This window comes from Schistocerca piceifrons, chromosome 2 (assembly GCF_021461385.2).
Source record: "Schistocerca piceifrons isolate TAMUIC-IGC-003096 chromosome 2, iqSchPice1.1, whole genome shotgun sequence".
NCBI lineage: Eukaryota > Metazoa > Arthropoda > Insecta > Orthoptera > Acrididae > Schistocerca > Schistocerca piceifrons.
The window spans coordinates 766481957-766504240 of NC_060139.1; the positions used below are offsets into that span (position 1 = coordinate 766481957).

Genomic DNA, 22284 nt, shown 5'->3' on the forward strand with positions numbered 1-22284 from the left:
CTTTTGCAGTTTCTTCAGTTTTAATGTAATAACCAATAAATTGTGGCGCAAGTCCACATCTGCCCATGGAAATGTCTTACAGTTTAACACCTGGTTCCTAAATCTCTGTCTTACCATTATATAATCTGTCTGAAACCTTCCAGTGTCTCCAGGCCTCTTCCATGACACAACCTTGTTTCATGATTCTTAAACCAAGTGTTAGCTATGATTAAGTTATGCTCTGTGCAAAATTCTACCAGGCAGCTTCCTCTTGCATTCCTTACCCCCAGTCCATATTCACCTAGTACTTTCCTTTCTCTTCCTTTTCCTACAATCGCATTCCACTCCCCAATGGTTATTAAATTTTCGTCTCCCTTAACTATCTGAATAACTTATTTTATCACATTATACACTTCTTCAGTCTCTTCATCATCTGAGGAGCTAGTTGGCATATAAACTTGTACTACTGTAGTACTGCAGTATGTTATACAATCCAAAATTGTGTGTTATGGACTAAAATTAGTGGTTTTATAAAGTGACCACAAAACTGTAACCATCATCTTTATGTAGGCCTACTGTGTTGTTGCAAAGCAAAAGGAGGCCTTTTTTTTACTCTTGCCCTGAACCTTTCATGTTGAAATTAATAAGTGTTAAAGGTGACCACTATGAAATAATCTATAAAACTTGGATACCTTTCAGTTTAAAAATAATGCATAGTTCATGCTTCTTATACAAAAACCACATGGAAATCTTCAGTTCACCCTCTCTCAGAAAGATATTTCAATTATTTTAAATAGATATGTATGATCTGAGATGGAAAAAAACATTCAACATGCTGATGAACAATACAAAAACGTTTGTTACAGTAATTATTAAGTTACACTCATGTATAGAGTTGTGAAAGATATTATGTTGTAGTTCTGAGTAATTTTTATGCTTGTATAATGCCATTTATATCGGAATGAACGTGATTATATATTTCAAGTAACAGTATATTAAAGTAACTGAATACTGTGTGGTTGATGAACTTGTAACTACAAATCTCTGATGAAAAACTGCTTGATCTGCTGTTATGAAGTAGGGGTGAGTTACCAAAAAGTTTCACATAAAATTTTGCGATCATTGCTATGAAATGAGAATAAAATAGGTAATCGCAGCAGAAAGTCGGCGTATTACTGCGAGATATTAGTTTTTACTTTGGAAATTAATTTCTTTAACTCATAGCTACAGTCAGTTGGGGTAACTTTGTACCACTTTCTACCATTTTTTGAAAATACTGGAAACAAAGTAAATTACACATCGCAACAGATATAGTAAATTTTACTTCTATAGTTAGTGCTTGGAAAAGTGAAAATATATACTAACTAATGGAGTAAAATTCCAGTTTTAATACTGTTACAACGTTACACTGTCGTTCAGGATAACATTAGACCAGTCTTTAAAAAAAAAAGGATTTTTTCTACATATAATGCCCCTGGTAAATTTAGATCGTGCCAGAAGGAAATCAGATGCTAATAAGATGCAAAAACAAACAGTGTTAATTCACTACTGCAGATTTACTTTGAAATATCAGGGTATTTGTATTGGCCTGGAATTGTTCAACTTAAATCGTTTTCGTCAAATGTTTTCTTCACAGGCAACGCAATTAACGGATTATCACAAGCCTAAGAGTTTGTAGGAAGTTGGAAAGATATCTGAAATTCTAACCAGAAATCACTGAGGTAATAAAAGTATTACATTTAGTACAAAATAATGCAGGTAGGTGGAGTAGCAGACATTTGAAACAAAAGTCTTAAGTGATAAAAAGATACCCTGACAGGTACAAAGTTACCCTGATTGCCTGCAAAAAAAGAAACTGATTACAAATTCAGGGTAACTGTCATTCCGTCTGTACTCGATAAAATCTGATGTGTAATCTCGGTCTAGCGACTAGCGAGCTGGTCCACTAATGTCATAAGATACGTCATTGTCAGCTTGACGACTCCGGACTCGATTCCATGGTTTAACCCATAGAATTGTACTATCTAAGCATAAGGATATTAGTAATATGTTACCATTAGAATATTACTCAAGCTCAGTCAGTAAGGAAAGTAATACTATTTTAGATTAGAAATATGTACCAATAACAACTGCACTGATAATGCCTTCCAAAGTAATTGTAAAACAAGGCACCTAGCACATAATACTCAGGAATACAAGCAGAAATTAGGGAATTTTTCTATTGAGAAGGATATTTTAAGTGTTTTTCATCTCAATGTACAATGTCTGAGAAACAAAATACATGAGCTAGAGAATTTTCTGGAAGATTTTCCATGTGATATTCTATGTATTAATGAGCACTGGGTTTGAATTAAAAGCAGGTTTTTACAGACAGAGATTTGGTCATGGAGATGTCTCAATTTTTCTGAGAAGTAACAATCATCTAGACCACCAGTTATTGAATCTAGGAACTTTCTGCTTAGAACAGTCATTTGAAGTAGCAGCTGTCCTTTTCTCAGGAATTAAGTTGATTCTGATCTCACTCTACCGAACTCCAGATGCAGACATAAATATATTTATAACCCACTGGGAACAACTGACACAGCATCTACAGAAATACAAGAATTTCAATACAATTTATTTAGGGGACATTAATATTGATGTCTTAACCCAGTCAAATGCTAAGACCAAATTACGTAATATTTTAAGATCATACAACTTCTATCTGATTAATGACCAACCAACAAGAAAGACGTTTTGCCTAGATAATATTCTCACCAACATGGATAGAAATTCATTTTCATATGGAGTTGAAGATCCACCCATCTCTGACCACAGTGGGATCTGGATTAAATTTCCAATGACAAGAACCGAGCATTATAAAATGGAACAGAAAACGTTCATAATGTTAGGGGAAAGGAACATAGAAATACTGAGATTCATTTTAAGGGAGAAGGACTGGGCGAATTAAGTTTTAAACTGTAAGAATGTAAATGAGGCCTTTACAAACTTTTTGTCAACAATTAGCTTCAATATTAATAAATACTGCCCAATTATAACAAAGGTACTAAATAACCAAAATTACTTCAAAAGGAAACAGAGCTGCAAGTGGTTCACTCCAGAACTTGCAGGCCTTAGGAAAGTTACAATCATCCTTCATAAAAAAGCCAAACAGGGAAACCAGGCAGATAAAGATAGTATGGTAGATTCTTTTAAGTGTTTGTCTATTTTTTGTTTGTCTTTTGTCGATGTATTATGCTTGCAGTAGAAGGTCGCAACAACGTGATAAAATTGTCTCTGATAGTGCTGTTAAAAGAATTACTGATTGTTGCGCGTACGAAGAGTCTTGGGAGAGATGGCTGGATATTTTTAGCAACTATTCATACAGGAGATTGCAGGTTCGAGTGCTGTTGTCCACGTCTCTTTCCGTACACGTCGCATTCAATCTGAAACAATTCTGCTATTTTAATACTTCCAAAAATACTAATAAAGGTCGTGACGCTCACCTTTGTTCTCATGAAATTATAACGGTTTATTGTGTCTCTTGAACAAATCTCCACATAACATCAAAAGAAGCGAACAGAAAACTCTAGTTACCCTTAGTTACGAGTTAACCACAGAGAGAGTTACATTCCGATTCAACGATATAATTATCATAGAGTCTCTCAGATAACACCTTTACCACTTAACTTTCTCACAGGCGATTCAGTACATTACATATTTATTACACTACAATGGGTATACCAGGGCAAAACAAGTCTATAGAAGGGAAATAAAAGGAGCCAAGAGAAGAGCCAATGAAAATTTTATCAATAATTCTAAAAATAAGTGTAAAACTGCCTGGGTAGTTATAAATAAAGAATTAGGGAGAAAAGTAAGAAAGGAATCAATGCCTATTGCACCTAACATACTTAATGAGTTCTTTGTAAATAGTGTTAAAAATATTACTCCCACTGGCAATCTAGAGTTAATATATACATAGAGTGAGTAACTATACTGCAGATAGAACTAGGGGATTAAACTTTAGTTGGAAACAAGTCACCCCTAGGGAAGTGTCTAAAATAATTGCAAAATTGAGTAACTCCAAAACCAAGGATTATTACAGTTTCTCTAATGCGATATTGAAACAAATCTCAGACACAATATTGCTAACGTTAACTTATCTCATAAATTGCATCCTTGAGGACAGAATCTTTCCAGATTGTCTAAAAATGACAATCAAGGTTCCAGTCCATAAGAAAGTGGACAGAGACTGTCCAAATAACTACAGATCAGTTTCGACTGTCCTTACTTTATCAAAACTCATTGAATATTGCATGAAAACACAACTATTGAAGTACTTTGAAACGAACAATTTATTTAACAACGCTCAGTTTGGATTTAGGACAGGTGAATCAACCATTAAAGCCATAGACAATATCATCAACAAGATCGTTACCAATTTCGAGATACATTTCATTATTTGTATTACACTCTTAGATCTCAGTAAGGCTTTAGACACTATTTCCCATGAGATCCTATTTTCTAAGTTAAAACTGTATCGTATAAAGGGCTCACAGTTATCGCTAATAGAATCGTACCTTGATAACAGACAACAAATGGTCATAATTGAGAACCAACTGTCAGAGATACTAAAATTGAAACCAGAGTTATTCAAGGATCAGTAATTAGCCCATTTCTCTTTCTAGTGTATATCAATTACCTCGCACACAACTTGCCAGATAAATGAATTCTATATGCTGACGACATCACCTTAATAACATCAGACAGAAATCTGGAAACTTTACAGGACAAAAATACAGACATGGTAGAAAACTCCACCACATGGTTGCAAAACAATAAATTAGTCTTAAATCGCAATAAAACAGAGACAATATATTTTCATTTGAGTAAGTTGAAACCAGAAGGAACGGTAAACACATCTGTCAAACTGCTAGGAATTTATTTAGACCCGAATTTGAACTGGGTCGAACGTATGCGACAACTATGCAATACACTGTCCAGAGTAATTTTTTTATTGCGCAAACTTAGGACTTGCGTCAGAAAGAGCCAAATGTTAGAGGCATACTATGCCTTTTTCCACTCGCACCTGGTCTATGGTATAATACTTTGGGGGAACTCTTAAGGGGCTCAGGAAGTTTTTAAGTGGCAGAAAAGGGCACTTAGGGGTATGAAGGGCTTACCCAACACTGACATACCAGTATTCAGAGAGCTGAAAATAATGACTCTCTCTGCAGTATTCATATACCACTGTCTGATAGACATCAAAGAAAACCAGAGTAATTTCACAGTAAGTGGGTAGGTACATTCACACAACACAAGAAATAAACATTACATTGACATGCCCCAGGTAAGGCTAAAGAAAACCCAAAACTGCCATAACTACACAGGGATTAAGCTATTCAACAAACTGCCTATAACACCGAGGGAAATGCCAGTACAGGAACTAGCGAAGAAACTAAAAAATTGGCTGATTCTGAATGCAACCTACAACATTCTGGAATTCGAAGAAAACTTGAAACGCCTCCAGAATGAATGATAATTATAGCATGTAGTGAAAATATAGGCGGTATCATATTCTGTGACAAATTTGATCCAAGGAGATGTACAACTGTAAATACTTTTCTTTTCTGTATATTTTTTTAAAAACTAATTGGTACCTTTAAAACAACCTGTATGTCTGTATTGTATTGTGTTTTGGTACCTTTCCTTGTATTTTTTGACTAACGACAATAAAATTTGATTTGATTTGAATTCTTCTCAATAACTGGGTCAGACTCTTTCGGAATAATTTGGATGAGATGCATCTTTTTTGAAACTAAGGTTTAGACAGCAACCTCTGGGTATTTTTTTGTGGTAGCTCTACTTCAACGCGCGTGACAAACCGGGGTTATGATCCTTTCTAAATAATGTAATCATTCTTAACTTTTTTATGTTGTCTTGTTTAACATTTAACGACAATGTGCTGCAGCTTAAGTTAATATAATTTGTTTATAATAGCGTTTATATCTCTATAATTACTATAACCTTTCATTTTCTACCATGTAGAGAGACAGCGAGGTTCCGGGGAACGTATTATATGATTGTCTTCACAAGTCTAAATTTTCACATTGGTGATAGGAACAATGGAAATGTTTAATTGGTGAGGAATGGACGTCTAATGTCTGCAGTCTTCCTATTTCCTAATTGGTAACGCTGAAATCTTGATAATACCAATAAAACGCTTGTGAAATTATGATATAAACCTCATTACAACTGGCGTAAAGAGGTTAGCATGCCATTTCTGACGGCAGTAACTTGCAGACATCTTGCTCCATCGTGAGGACGTTCTTTTAGTTTTAAGAGCTTTGGAATGTGTACAATACTGTGTGTGTGTGTGTGTGTGTGTGCGTGTGTGTATACAATTATGAATGTCAGTGTTGACGTCTCTACAGAATTTTAATCGTAAGCCAAACAGCTACAGATGGCTTCCGACAAACAGACACTCTTGGCTGTGTTGCAGCTACTACGTCGATATAACTTAAAGGTAACGTGATATTTTTCCTAATAAGTCAGAAGTATTGCTATATCGTACAGTAAAAAAAGCCGAGATTTATACGATGCTGCTGTTGACCCATGGATAACTATGATGTAAACGAGAACCAGTGTAACCTCAAGACAGTATGAAGTAAACTGGTGCATGTGTTCTTAAGCATTTGATGTTGGACATATGTAGCAAACAACCCCTGCTTGTGGCTTATATATTGAAGATACCTTCGGTGGATGCCAGATATCCCCTTTACAAACTAGTGTCTTTATAATTCTCCTTTTTTTTCCTGCTATAAAAGTACGCCTCATTTTTCCAGCAAGCAATGGTTATAGTATTTACACTCTAAATCTGTGGAGGAGATGTACAGTGGAAGCCTGAGTGGTTGGAAATAAAAGGAATGATTGGTTCCAGCAAACAAATGGTTTGGAAGAGGGCAGTGCATTGTCACTTCTCCTCTTCATTGCGGCCTTGAAAGAGAGAATGACTAAAGTGACAGAAAAAACTGAAGAAGACAAGGTGATAGCAATGGTGTTTACAGATGACTATGATCGAAGGAAACAGGGAAGTGGAGATTCAGAAATAGCTGGATGCTTGGGAAGAAACTGTATAACAGTATGGAATGAAATTTCAGCTCAACAAATGAAGAATCCTGGGGGAAAACCTGATAAGTCACAGTTCTCATTTTTTTCAGGGGACGAAATTTGAAGTTTCAAGGCTCACAGAATTTTCATTTTTCAAGTTATAGTCTTTGAGTTGATAAGACATATTCCAGAGCAATGGTACTGCTGAAATTATACATATCTGATGAAGGTTTACGACTATACGATGCATTTTTATCGTGAATAAAGCCTGTACAGAGGAAAAATTTGACAATCCCATAACATATTGCAGGCAGCTATACACTTATTTAAATTCTCATTATAACTAATTATCTAATGTACTCTTGTAATAATACACTATGAAACATTCTGTCCTTTTACAGTAGGTGGGCGTAACGGTGAAGACGATCAAAATTCACTTGTACTTCACTATGGCAAAATCTTTTCAAGTCCTGCAAGTCTCTATCTTTCTCAGCACAGATGTTTTAAGATAACCTGTGAAGTAATCAGAAACCTAAATTCAAATAGTTATATGGCTAATATAAAAAAAGCTTAGTTTAAGAATTAAAAAACTTCAACATATGTTGTTGTAAAGTTACCGTATCGAGTAGAAGGGAAGTTGAATTGGCCTTCTTGCAAGTCAGTAACTCGCCATTTCTGTCCTGGAAGAAGTAACGAAGCTTGCTTGTAAGCTCCATTGTAGCTGCTTCTAAACCAAACCAGTGCTCCATTATGTCACATGACTTCCGATTTTCCTATTGACCAGGTTTGGAAAGGTAGTTTCTTCTGTTATATTGTGTTATCCAGATGTGCTGTCAATTTGTTGATATTTACAGCTGCTCCTCAACATCAGTGACTACAAATGGCGAAGGGTAATGTGTGAAATCTGGAAAACCTGACACCAGTCCATCAGCATATGACATTCTTGAGGTTGACCGATCAAACCAATATTTTTATCACATTCTAGGCACGAATGACTGCTAATGGGGAATGTCATCTTTAGAAAGTCCAATTGTTTTTCTGTGTAGACTAGATGTTGAAGGAATCTCAGCACAGTTGCATTCTTGTTTTGCCCTCTACAGGATTCACAAAAGATCTCCAATTGTCTGACTTGTGTATCTAGAAAGTAGTTTACAAAATGAAGAATGAACAGTGAAACTTTGTCTGCTCCTTTTTGGCCTGTGGTCTCTAGATACACGTAAAAATAACTATCACCTTCTGCCAAAACATGAACATTGAAAATAAATACTGACAGCTGGCATTAAAACTTTATTTGTCTTTATATTTCGACAAGGGAAATTTTTGCTGTAGTTCATCATTATTGCAATGTGTGATGGATTTTTTTTTTACTTTTTGCTTTCTAAGATGCAATTTGTGAGATGGTTTATTGAATCGAAGTTCAGAATGAACTCTTACTTTATGTTCTGCAAATGATGTTAAAGTCAGTACCTTCTCCAAATTCTTTCCTCTTGGCTTGATACTTGTTGCAGGAACCACAAGTATTAGATCAAAGTGTTATTGAAATATGAACAGAACATTTTTTTTAAAATATTCAAAGACTCTATAATTGCTGTTGCAACCTTTAAATGATATAATTTACCGTCTTATTATTTCACGTGTTCCATCTATTAAAGCTTGTACGTGGGTTTTATGTTTTACTCTGCCATCTCGCAGAGATTGGTCTCCAGATTTAAGTTCCATGAGTAAATGATCTACCTTGCTCTTCTGTATTCCATGTAATGATGTGTGAAAGCAAGCATTTATGTAATGACATAAATGCTTGCTAGCACACATGTATTTCTTGGACAGTTCCAGTAAACGTAATATGAACACAGAATTTATAAGATACTTCACGGAACTGTGCCTCCTACTATTCTCTTCTTGGATGCCTGTGCTGTACAGGGACCACTGTGATTAAACTACTTAAACAGAGGTTTATTTCATCATGATTTTCAAATTGGTTCTTATTATTAATAAAATTTATTTTATTTTCATCGTTGACAATATCAAAACAATTGTTTTTACACTTATGTGATTCTCTTTTTTCATGTGACCACAGTCTTAAATGTTCTGCTCCTTTTAGGCCCGTGGTCTCTGGATACGCATACAAATAACTATCGCCTTAAGCCAAAACAGGAACATTGAAAATAAATACAGACAGCTGACATTTATAATAAACTTCATTTGTCTTTATATTCAGACAAGGGAAATTTTTGCAACTAAACTTCTTCCTTTTCTTAGTCAGCTTCACCAATGACATTCTATATTTTTTTCTTCGTGAATAGATGAGTTACTGTCTTCTTTATTTTACATAATGCCAGGTAAAACTTTTGTCACCATCTCCACAAAACTAACTACAATGGTCAAATTATACACAACAATGACTGTGAGAAAAATGATAATATTAGCGGAAACAGGACCTACACAGGCTTGGAATCTGTTTTGTGTGGACTTGTAAGGTTTTTCCCGCTGCACATGTTTACAAGATATTGAAATATCCCTCTACTTGTCAGATTTTTGACCAGTTGTGCAACATCATCTAAAACTACACTGGCTGAAATATTAAATTATGAAAAAAAAGACAGAAAATTTGGAATTTTGGACGTATCAGGTTTTTGCTCTGGACTCTTCAAATGTGAGATCCTGTTTACAGCTAGCAGAATAAAGATTGGAGGTGAATAGTTGAAGAATGTAAAGAGTGTCAAGCACTTGGGCAGTGTAATAGTGGCAAATAGAAGAAATGAGAGAGAGACTAGTTAACATTGCAGCCAGGCAGAAGCATTCGTGCGAAGTGTAGGGAGTCTGGTTATGTACCTGAAATGTGGGTAAGAAGAGGATGGGGGTAACAAGGAGAGACAGAATAAAGAATGAAAGGGTAAGGGAAATAGTGAAAGTAGAACCCCTGCAGAACACGATAATAGCATCAAGGCTGAGATGGTATGAGCATTTAAAGGGAATAGAAAACAAGAGAATTCCAAGAAGATACATGAAATGGAGATGCGAAGGAAAGGACCAAGAGGAAGACCAATGGATAGATGGCTGAAAGATGCGGAGGAGTATGTTGAAAAATGAGGTGAGAACTGGACCAGAATGAATACCGAAAGATGGTGGGAAAACAGGACTAGATGGTAAGTCTTATGTTTCCAACAGATCCAGCCTGAGGCTGGAAACTGTTCAAGGTGATGATGACACACTATATCTAGCTATTCAAATGTCTAGTCAGTCTTCATGTGTAGATTTGATTTATTCATTGTTGGCATCTATCACAAGGTTGTGAAATGCATGTTGTGCCGATCTACAAATGAAATGTCAATAGGTGTGCCAAACTTTTGGTGGCATCAGTAATGACCTAAATAGTTAGAACCACATTTCTAACCAAAATCGCCAATTTTCACAACCTGAGAAAAATAATTTGGACTACTGAAGATAGTTAGCTGTTTTCAATTACATTAGCTATTTCGGTTGAATGCAACAATGATTTATACATTCTGCATTATCTTCTTTTATAAATAGGGCTTTGCCAGATCAACATCTACATCCTTACTCAGCAAGTCAACACACAGGGTGTACCTGTCTCATAAACTAGGTCAGATCATAGAAAATTTGTAGTAGTATTACTAATTTTATTCATCTGTGGATGACTTTCAGAAGGCTATTGGACATGTCATGATATCACAGTTTCAGAACAAAATCAACGTAATTCATATATACAGGTGTTTACACATACAGTTCTAGCTTGACAAAAGTGAGTCTGGTGCTGTGATTGTATATGGGAACCATCTTGCCATTTGACTGAAGTAATTTAGGGAACTACAGGAAACCTAAATCAGGGTGGTCAGATGTAGATTAGGACCTGTGGCTGCCCAAATACATGGCCAGTCTGTTTAAAACAGAACAATCTTATTCAGTTTTCCCCTAGTGTACAATACTGTCTTGTTTATACATTCTTGAAACGAAGTTACTTAGTGATGTAAAAAATTGCTGTTAAAACAATTCATCCATTTCTCAAGAACATTGTGAAAGTATCTTCCTCCCACCACGAGCCATAGACCTTGCTGAGGTGGTGTGGCTTGTGTACCTCAATGCAGATACCCATATCATATGTTCAACCACAATGGAGGGGTGTCTGTGTAGTGTTCAAAAAAAATGTGTGCTTCCTGAAGAAGCACAGAAATTGCAGGGGCAACAGTCTGGCTTTGTAACATCAGCCAACATGGCCTTACTGTGCTGTTACTGTGAATGGCTAAAAGTAAGGGAAACTACAGCCATTATTTATTCTGGGGGCATGCATCTCTACTGTATTGTTAAATGATGATGGTATCCTCTAGGGTAAAATATTCTGGAGGTAAAATAGTCCCCCTTTCAGATCTCTGGTCGGGGCTACTCAAGAGGACACCGCTATCAGGAAAAGCAAAACTAGCATTGTATTGGGTGAAGTGTGGAATGTTAGATCCTCAGATTGGGCAGGTACATTAGAAAGTTTAAAAAGAGAAATGGGTACATTGAAGTTAGATATACTGGGTGTTGTGGCTGTGTCCTCTTGAAATGATTTGTGTCTCCTGACTGGATGAGGAGAGAGTGGTATGATAGGTGGGTGACCGGGTTCTTCTCATTACAACACAAAATGCATATGTGGTTAAAATACACTTTATTACAAGTACAAATTGAGTACTTAACCTCAATGGTATCCAATCTGAGGTTCTGTGGTTAACAGCAATCAAATAATGTCTACTAATTCTTGAATCTTGACCGTTTGTATATCACAACTTTATACAATGACTAACGTTCCCTCACAGCTAGCTCAGGTGCTAGGTGATGACAAACACTGTGGAAGAATAGAGCACAGTGCAATTTATAGAGGTGCAATGCGAACTGAGTCCTGATGCGATGTACAAAGGTACTGAGATTGAGGCTGCTCGTCAGCAGCCTATATGCATGCTGACATTGGGGCGTTAGCAGCACATAGCTTGGGGCATGTCGTGGCCTTCTCTTGTCATAGGCACATTTAGTTTAGTGCCTGCTATACAGTGTGTCCTAGTGCCGACTGGTGTGCTGGTGAAGGCTTACACCAGCACAGTGGGAATTAGTGAAGTTCGGCGGCAGGAGGAACAGGACTTCTGGTCAGGTGGGTACAGGGTTATAAATGCAAAATCAAATAAGGGTAATCCATGAGTAGGTCTAATAATGAATAAGAAAACAGAAATGTGAGTAAACTCCTATGAACAGCATAGTGGACACATTATTGCTGCCAAGATAAACATGAAGCAAACAGCCACCACTGTAGTACAATATTATATGCCAAATTGCACCACATATGATGAGGAGATTGAAAGAGTGAAAGAAGGCATGATAAGACAGATAAGACAAAAAAGAAAGAAAGAAAGAAAAAGAAATTGTGATAGGGGACTGGAATTCAATAGTAGGAAAAGGAAAATAGTAGAAGAATATGGACTGGGGGAAGGGAATGAAAGAGGGAGCCGCCTGATAGAATTTTGCACAGAGCACAATTTAATCATCACTAACACTTTATTTATAAATCATGGGTGTACACATGGAAGTGACTAGGAGACACCAGAAGGTTTCAGAATCAGATTTTAAAGTGTAAGACATTTCCAGGAGCAAATGTGGACTATGGCCACAACTGATTGGTGAGGAACTATAGATTAAAACAGAAAAAAATGTAATAGGGTGGAAATTTAAGTAGATAAGTTGAAAGAATGAGAGGTTGTGGAGAATTTCAGTGGGAGCATTAGGCAACAATTGACAGGAACAGGAGAAAGGAATACAGTAGAAGATGAGTTGGTAGCTTTGAGAGATGAAATAGTGAAGTGAAATGAAATGAAACTATATGGTTTCAGACACCTTTTCAAGCCTCAGACATCTATGATGTATATATGCAAACTGAAGTGATGAATGAAAATTTGTACCTAGTTCGGGATTCAAACTTGCTTCTCCTGGTCACCAGGCAGATTGACTAAGCACGACACCACCTTGGCACAGTGGCTTTGCACAACTGCACAGACTATCGGCACACCTCTCTCCTCAAACCAAATTCACATTCACACCTCAGCCCACTTGGTATTCCCCCTAAATTTGAGCAGCGTTGCAGAAGCTGTCTCATTCATCACTTCAGTCTGCATACAGGTATATATGTAATAGATGTTTGAGATTTAAAAGTGTCTCTGGAATCATATATTTCATTTGAGTAAATTGCCTATGTCTGGGTTTCAGGCATAATCCCCTGTTTTGTTTGATGCTGAGGTGCTATCCCGAGACAGTTGGAGAACCTCTGCATTGCTTTTTGAATTTTAGAGAATACCATGTGGGTAGAGGTATGAATGGGAATTTGGATTGATGAAGGAGGCATGCTAGGGTAGTCCATGCAAAGCCACTGTGCAAGGGTGGCATAATGGTAAGTGGATCTGTCTAGTGAGCAGGAGACCTGGGTTTGAATCTCAACTTTGGTACAAATTTTCATTCATCCCTTCAGTCTCCATATACATACATCATTATATCTAAAAGATATTTAATATTTATGTCATGAGTTGTTTGTGGTGATGTTCTTTCAGATTAATCTACTATGGTGAAGATATGCTAAATGGGAGTTCCTCAGTCAAAGACTGTTCCATATAGAACACATTGTGCTATTCTTACACTAAAAATTCTGGTGGGCCAACTGACTGGAATTGGGGGGGGATTGAGGCTGTTCCACAATCAACCAGTAGACTTAACTGCAAAAGGTCTGAGATGCTGTACTATGCAACGGACTATGCACAAGCCAAAACAGAACAGTATGAAGATGCTATTTCAAATAGAACAGTGAGATGAAACATCGGAAGATAGGTCTAGATGTACATCTATACTCTGCAAACCACTGTGAGGTGCATGGCAGAGGGTACATCCCAGTGTACCAGTTATTAGGGTATCTTCATATTCCCTGACCTATGGAGCATGGAAAGAGTGATTGTTTGAATGCCTTTTTGTGTGCAGTAATTATTCTAATCTTATCCTCATGATCCCATGCAAGCAATGAGTAGGGGATTGTAGCATATTCCTAGAGTCATCATTTAAAGTCAGTTCTTGAAACTTTGTTAAAGACTTTCTCAGGATAGTTTGTCTGTCTTCAAGAGTCTTCCAATTCAGTTCTTTCAGTATCTCTGTGATACTCTCACATGGACCAAACAAACTTGTGACCATTTGTGCTGCCCTTCTCTGTATACATTCTATATTTCCTGTTAGACCTATTTGGTATGGGTCCCACACACTCTAGCAATTGTCTAAAACTGGTTGCATGAGAGATTTGTAAGTAGTCTCCTTTATGGACTGATTGCACTTCCCTAATATTCTACCAATAACTTGCCCACAACTGAGCCTATGTGATCATTCCATTTCATATCACTACAAAGTGTTACACCCAGATACATTTCAACAGTGTCTCATTGATGTCATAGTCCTAGGATACTTTGTTTTCTTTTTCATTTTGTGAAGACAAAATTATACATTTCTGAACATTTAAAGCAAGTTGCCAATCTTTCCATCACTTTGAGATCTTATCAAGATGTGACTGAATATTTATGCAACTTCTTCATTATAGATAACTGCACCATCCACGAATAGCCAGATTTTATTATTAATATTGTCTGCAAGGTCATTAATATACAACATGAACAGCAAGGCTCCCAATACACTTCCCTGTGGCACACCTGAAGTTACTTCTACACCTGACAATGACTCTCCATCCAAAACAACATGCTGTGCCCTGCCTTCCAAAATGTCTTCAGTCCAGTCACATATTTCCCTTGATACCCCATATGATTGTCCTTTTGACAATAATGGTAGGTGTGGTATTGAGTCAAATGCTTTTCAGAAATAAAGAGATGCTGCACCTCCCTGACTGCCTTGATCGAAAGCTTTCGGTATGTGATGTGAGAAAAGTGTGAGTTGGGTTTCACATGATCGATGTTTTTGGAATACATGCTATCTGGCATTGAGGAGGTCGACTGTTCAACATACCTCGGTATGTGTGAGCTCAGACTGTGTTCTAAGATTCTACAACAAACTGATGTCAAGGATATTGGATGATAGTTTTATTTATCGCTTTACTATTCTTCTTGGAGTCAAGTGTAACCTGTGCTTTTTTTCCAAGAACTGTGTATGTTTTTTTGTTCAAGAGATCTATGATACATTTTGGTTAGAAGGGAGCTAACTCAGTCACAAATTCAGTATTAGGAACTGACAGAGATTCCAGACACAATTTTAAAGATTTCATCTATTTCTCAACACCACAGACACTAATACTTATTTCATTCACCTTTTCAGTGATACAAGGATTAAATGGGGGCTATTCTCCTGGGTTTTCCTTTGTAAAGAAACATTTGAAAACAGAGTTAAATACTTCAGCTTTCACTTTGCTAGCCTCAATTTCATTTCCTGTCTCATTCACTAGGCACTGGACACTAACTTTGGTGCCACTAACATCTACATCTACGTTTATACTCCGCAAGCCACCCAACGGTGTGTGGCGGAGTGCACTTTACGTGCCACTGTCATTACCTCCCTTTCCTGTTCCAGTCGCGTATGGTTTGCGGGAAGAACGACTGTCTGAAAGCCTCCGTGCGCGCTCTAATCTCTCTAATTTTACATTCGTGATCTCCTCGGGAGGTATAAGTAGGGGGAAGCAATATATTCGATACCTCATCCAGAAACGCACCCTCTCGAAACCTGGCGAGCAAGCTACACCGCGATGCAGAGCGCCTCTCTTGTAGAGTCTGCCACTTGAGTTTATTAAACATCTCCGTAACGCTATCACGGTTACCAAATAACCCTGTCACGAAACGCGCTGCTCTCCTTTGGATCTTCTCTATCTCCTCCGTCAAACCGATCTGGTACGGATCCCACACTGATGAGCAATACTCAAGTATAGGTCGAACGTGTCTTTTGTAAGCCACCTCCTTTGTTAATGGACTACATTTTCTAAGCACTCTCCCAATGAATCTCAACCTGGTACCCGCCTTACCAACAATTAATTTTATATGATCATTCCACTTCAAATCGTTCCGCACGCATACTCCCAGATATTTTACAGAAGTAACTGCTACCAGTGTTTGTTCCGCTATCATATAATCATACAATAAAGGATCCTTCTTTCTATGTGTTCGCAATACATTACATTTGTCTATGTTAAGGGACAGTTGCCACTCCCTGCACCAAGTGCCTATCCGCTGCAGATCTTCCTGCATTTCGCTACAATTTTCTAATGCTGCAACTTCTCTGTATACTACAGCATCATCCGCAAAAAGCCGCATGGAACTTCCGACACTATCTACTAGGTCATTTATATATATTGTGAAAAACAATGGTCCCATAACACTTCCCTGTGGCACGCCAGAGGTTACTTTAACGTCTGTAGACGTCTCTCCATTGATAACAACATGCTGTGTTCTGTTTGCTAAAAACTCTTCAATCCAGCCACACAGCTGGTCTGATATTCCGTAGGCTCTTACTTTGTTTATCAGGCGACAGTGTGGAACTGTATCGAACGCCTTCCGGAAGTCAAGAAAAATAGCATCTACCTGGGAGCCTGTATCTAATATTTTCTGGGTCTCATGAACAAATAAAGCGAGTTGGGTCTCACACGATCGCTGTTTCCGGAATCCATGTTGATTCCTACATAGTAGATTCTGGGTTTCCAAAAACGACATGATACTCGAGCAAAAAACATGTTCTAAAATTCTACAAAAGATCGACGTCAGAGATATAGGTCTATAGTTTTGCGCATCTGCTCGACGACCCTTCTTGAAGACTGGGACTACCTGTGCTCTTTTCCAATCATTTGGAACCCTCCGTTCCTCTTGAGACTTGCGGTACACGGCTCTTAGAAGGGGGGCAAGTTCTTTCGCGTACTCTGTGTAGAATCGAATTGGTATCCCATCAGGTCCAGTGGACTTTCCTCTATTGAGTGATTCCAGTTGCTTTTCTATTCCTTGGACACTTATTTCGATGTCAGCCATTTTTTCGTTTGTGTGAGGATTTAGAGAAGGAACTGCATTGCGGTCTTCCTCTGTGAAACAGCTTTCGAAAAAGGTGTTTAGTATTTCAGCTTTACGCGTGTCATCCTCTGTTTCAATGCCATCATCATCCCAGAGTGTCTGGATATGCTCTTTTGAGCCACTTACTGATTTAACGTAAGACCAGAACTTCCTAGGATTTTCTGTCAAGTCGGTACATAGAATTCTACTTTCGAATTCACTGAACGCTTCACGCATAGCCCTCCTTACGCTGACTTTGACATTGTTTAGCTTCTGTTTGTCTGAGAGGTTTTGGCTGCGTTTAAACTTGGAGTGAAGCTCTCTTTGCTTTCGCAGTAGTTTCCTAACTTTGTTGTTGTACCACGGTGGGTTTTTCCCGTCCCTCACAGTTTTACTCGGCATGTACCTGTCTAAAACGCATTTTACGATTGCCTTGAACTTTTTCCATAAACACTCAACATTGTCAGTGTTGGAACAGAAATTTTCATTTTGATCTGTTAGGTAGTCTGAAATCTGCCTTCTATTACTCTCGCTAAACAGATAAACCTTCCTCCCTTTTTTTATATTCCTACCAGCTTCCATATTCAGGGATGCTGCAACGGCCTTATGATCACTGATTCCCTGTTCTGCACTTAAAGACTCGAAAAGTTCGGGTCTGTTTGTTATCAGTAGGTCCAAGATGTTATCTCCACGAGTCGGTTCTCTGTTTAATTGCTCGAGGTAATTTTCGGATAGTGCACTCAGTATAATGTCACTCGATGCTCTGTCCCTACCACCCATCCTAAACATCTGAGTGTCCCAGTCTATATCTGGTAAATTGAAATCTCCACCTAAGACTATAACATGCTGAGAAAATTTATGTGAAATGTATTCCAAATTTTCTCTCAGTTGTTCTGCCACTAATGCTGCTGAGTCGGGAGGTCGGTAAAAGGAGCCAATTATTAACCTAGCTCGGTTGTTGAGTGTAACCTCCACCCATAATAATTCACAGGAACTATCCACTTCTATTTCACTACAGGATAAACTACTACTAACAGCGACGAACACTCCACCACCGGTTGCATGCAATCTATCCTTTCTAAACACCGTCTGTACCTTTGTAAAAATTTCGGCAGAATTTATCTCTGGCTTAAGCCAGCTTTCTGTACCTATAACGATTTCAGTTTCGGTGCTTTCTATCAGCGCTTGAAGTTCTGGTACTTTACCAACGCAGCTTCGACAGTTGACAATTACAATACCGATTGCTACTTGGTCCCCGCATGTCCTGACTTTGCCCCGCACCCGTTGAGGCTGTTGTCCTTTCTGTACTTGCCCAAGGCCATCTAACCTAAAAAACCGCCCAGCCCACGCCACACAACCCCTGCTACCCGTGTAGCTGCTTGTTGCATGTAGTGGACTCCTGACCTATCCAGCGGAACCCGAAACCCCACCACCCTATGGCGCAAGTCGAGGAATCTGCAGCCCACACGGTCGCAGAACCGTCTCAGTCTCTGATTCAGACCCTCCACTCGGCTCTGTACCAAAGGTCCGCAGTCAGTCCTGTCGACGATGCTGCAGATGGTGAGCTCAGCTTTCATCCCACTAGTGAGACTGGCAGTCTTCACCAAATCAGATAGCCGCCGGAAGCCAGAGAGGATTTCCTCCAGTGTGTACATATGGCCAGAATTTCTTTGTAAAATATCATTTGACAGTATTCTGCTATGGTAGTCATTGAAGGCATCATGCATTGCTCTCTTGGTAGCCAAATGTGTTTCATTCTGCATCTCTCTGTGTATAGCCCTATGCTTTGTTTTTCACCTATTATCCAATAATATCTGTTTCTTTAGAAGTTTCTTTATAGTGACTATACAATGGAAGTTCGCTCCCATTATGATCTGTTCTACTGGGTATGTATCCATCCAGTGCATGGTCAACTATTCTGTTAAACTTGAGCCAGAGTCCTTCTACATGTTTCTGCCCTGCACTGAAAGTTGTTGCCAATTGATCCAATATATTTCCATCATGAGTGGGGTTACTATCTATCTATTCTAGGTAGTTTTCAGAGAATTAGTAATGTTTTACAGGATGTCTTATCACATCCTCCACTAACAGAACTGTAATTTCCCCAGTTAATTTTTGGATGATTAAAGTCTCCACCAATGGTTACAGTATAATTGGAGGACTTACGTACAAGTGAACTGAGGTTTTCTCTAAAGTTTTTGATTACATTGGGAGATGAGTCTGGCGGGTGATAGAAGGATCCAATTATCAGTTTATGCCCAGCCTTCATACTGAGTCTTGACCAGACAATCTCACATGCAGATTCAATTTCTATCTCAGTAGATTTGAGTTTCTTGTCTACAGTTACAGATACACCACATCCATTTCCCATTTGCCTATCTTTTTGATAGACATTTAAATTTTCCCAGAAAATCTTACTGCTATCAACTTCAGGTCTCAACCAGCTTCCTGTATCTAGTAATATGTGAGCTTCACAGCTTTTCATGAGTGCTTCCTACTCTTGGCACTTTATTGCAAATGCTTTAGCAGTTTACCATTAGGATTTTAATACTCTCACCTGTGGTAGGCATTTCTTTCGATCTTACACTGATACTTCTGGGTTTCCTACAGCTGTCATTATCTGGATTGGGTGGAGAGTCATGTAGTCTAAGAAACCCTTGTGTGCACCAGACACACAGTCAGGTATCTCAGTAGCAGCCTCTGAGGTGTAGTGCACACCTAACCCATTTAAGGGGACCCTACAGTTCTCGACTCCTATATTTGTCCAGGAAGATGCAGCCTCGCTTCTCACAGAGCCTTTTAAGTCTCGTGTTCAGTCTCTCCACTCAACTCAGGACCAAAGAGTCACAATCATCAGTTCTGAAATAAAAAAATAAATAAATAAATAAAAAATAAAAAAATGCATGTTCCAGGTTATGTCAGACTAAACACTTTGTGTTCTTCAGATCTCTACTATATTGCAGCATACAGCTGCTGCACCGCCACAAGAAAGCACTAATAAACTGAAGTCTTCGATTGGATGGCAGGTATTTATGCCTTCCACACCTTTCATATGATGCCAAACACAATTTCAACGACCCCCTGTGGGTCTGTAGATTAGAATAGGCCCGAGGTATTCCTGCCTGTTTTAAGAGGCAACTAAAAGGAGTCTCACTCATTTCAGCCTTTATGTGATGGTCCCCTGTAGGGTTTGACTTCCATTCTTCCAAATTTTTCCAAAGAGCGAGCCAAGTAGGGCAGGGCACCTTACATGGTGCATTTTACCATCATGCACTCAGATCTTTAGCCCACTTTATTGTCATGGATTTGCAGTTCCGGTCATTCTCCAGCTGTTGGTTGAGGACACCTTCCCGGTTTCCTTTTCCTTCATCCACTGTGCAATGTCTTTTTCTGCATCAATGATGATCATGTGGTGGCGCTGCATGTACCCTATTGGTTGTAGCCCCCTGACTGCACAGGGATCACTCTGCTGATGCTTGTACCAGTAACTACCCACATATGCCAAGGAGTAAATGCCCATCTCCCTGCGGCATCGGGACTCTTGACAATCCGCCATCCTGCCAGATGGCCTTCACTGAGGCTGGGTGGCGACTGTCGGAAGGGCCCCTGGTCGGATTGGGGTGCATCAGGGTGGATGACATGCCATGAAGCATAGTACATAATCTCTTACTTGTGGTCCAACACCAGCAGTCTCTAAGTGCTAAACGTTAATGTGAAGAAGTATGACCCCAAATCATTCCCGTTCAAGGCCACACCATGGGAGGAATGCCAGGCTAAGGATGTCAGCGGACCTTATTCGCCCCAATACTTCGTACGTACAAGAGCTGATGGGGAATCTTTCATGTCAGTGAAGCCTCAGTTTTTTGTGGAGCATTTAGAGGACAAGTTTGGGAAGATGGAGGGATTGTCCAATACACACTCTAGGTCAGTCTTGATAAAATAATCATCCTCTACCCAGTCACGGGCATTACTCGCATGTGACAAACTGGGGGATGTTCCTGTTTTCATCATATCCCATAAGAGCTTAAATGTGGTCCAGGGTATTATATACCAGAGGGACCTTCTTTTACAGTCTGATTGGGAGCTGCACGCCAACAGAGGGACGAGGCATTCACTTTGTCCAGCACGTCCTTTCAGGGTCTGAGGCATAATCAGGTTGCCACTGGTGCTCTCATCTTGGCCTTTGAGAGTGACACATTACCCAAAAAGGTCAAGGTGATGGTATACCACTATGATGTGAAACCATATATCCCACAGCCGATGTGGTGCTTTAAGTGCTGGAAGCTCGGGCATATGTCTTCCGGCTATACTTTCAACATTACCTGTCGAGATTGTGGACGTCCTTCACATCCCAATACTCCATGTGCCCCATTTCCCATCTGTGTCAGCTTCTACCCTTCTGCTGGAAGAAAGAACCACTGGCCCAACAGCTTGCATAAGTAAAAGCCTGTATTTTATTTTACTTATAAGTATGTTGTTCTGCTGCCACGTGGTGAGTAGATTTTTTAATCTGTCCATTTGTATTCTGTTGTCAAGAATTGATTATTTTCATTGTTATAACTGTGGTACCATGTCACTGGTATTACAGAGTACAGAAGAACTCTTAAAGAAGGAAGCAAATCTCACTGATGTTGAAACACCAGGTGAGACCCCTCAGACAGATTCTGAGGTCAGCAGTGTTCTGTCAGCATACAAAAGTGAGGGAGATCCAGATGTGTATGAAGATGCTTATGTGGACTTAAAGAAATTTGTGGAGGGTGCACTAGATATTTACAAAGTAAGTCATTTAACTAATAGTTACGAATTACATATATTAGGCCTATAGGTAATTATTCAGGTAAGCCAAATGGTAGATTTAATGAAATTGTTTGCGAAGTTATGAATTTAAGTTCTGCATTCTGCAGGCAATTTATACCTCAGATGCTGCAGCTTAAGTAATTGTAAACTATTATCTTTCTTCTCCCATACTAATTTTGTTGATAAAATGCATTGCTCATGTAAATTTAGTGTTGATGTACAATCAAACATCTCAAGAGGACTGACAAATTTGAAGAAATCTTATACATAGTAACAACACCCAGCTGCAATTGTGAGGATACTATAGACATTTCATTTGCTATCTAGCCTGTGGTATGAAAGAAACTTAACAACAGGTTGTAATGCGTTCTCC

The 22284-nt window shown here is 38.7% G+C and overlaps 1 protein-coding gene across 1 annotated transcript in view; it reads left to right on the forward strand.

Annotated features, from left to right (window-relative positions):
- The first annotated feature begins 6329 nt into the window (after nucleotides 1-6329).
- The window catches only part of LOC124776465 (transcription initiation factor TFIID subunit 5), a 64896-nt gene continuing 48941 nt past the window's right edge, over nucleotides 6330-22284 (forward strand). Inside the window, exons 1-2 of the mRNA XM_047251478.1 lie at nucleotides 6330-6484; nucleotides 21703-21891. Of these exons, the coding sequence (XP_047107434.1) occupies nucleotides 6422-6484; nucleotides 21703-21891 (252 nt within the window). The 5' untranslated portion in view covers nucleotides 6330-6421. The remainder of the gene's footprint in view (nucleotides 6485-21702; nucleotides 21892-22284) is intronic.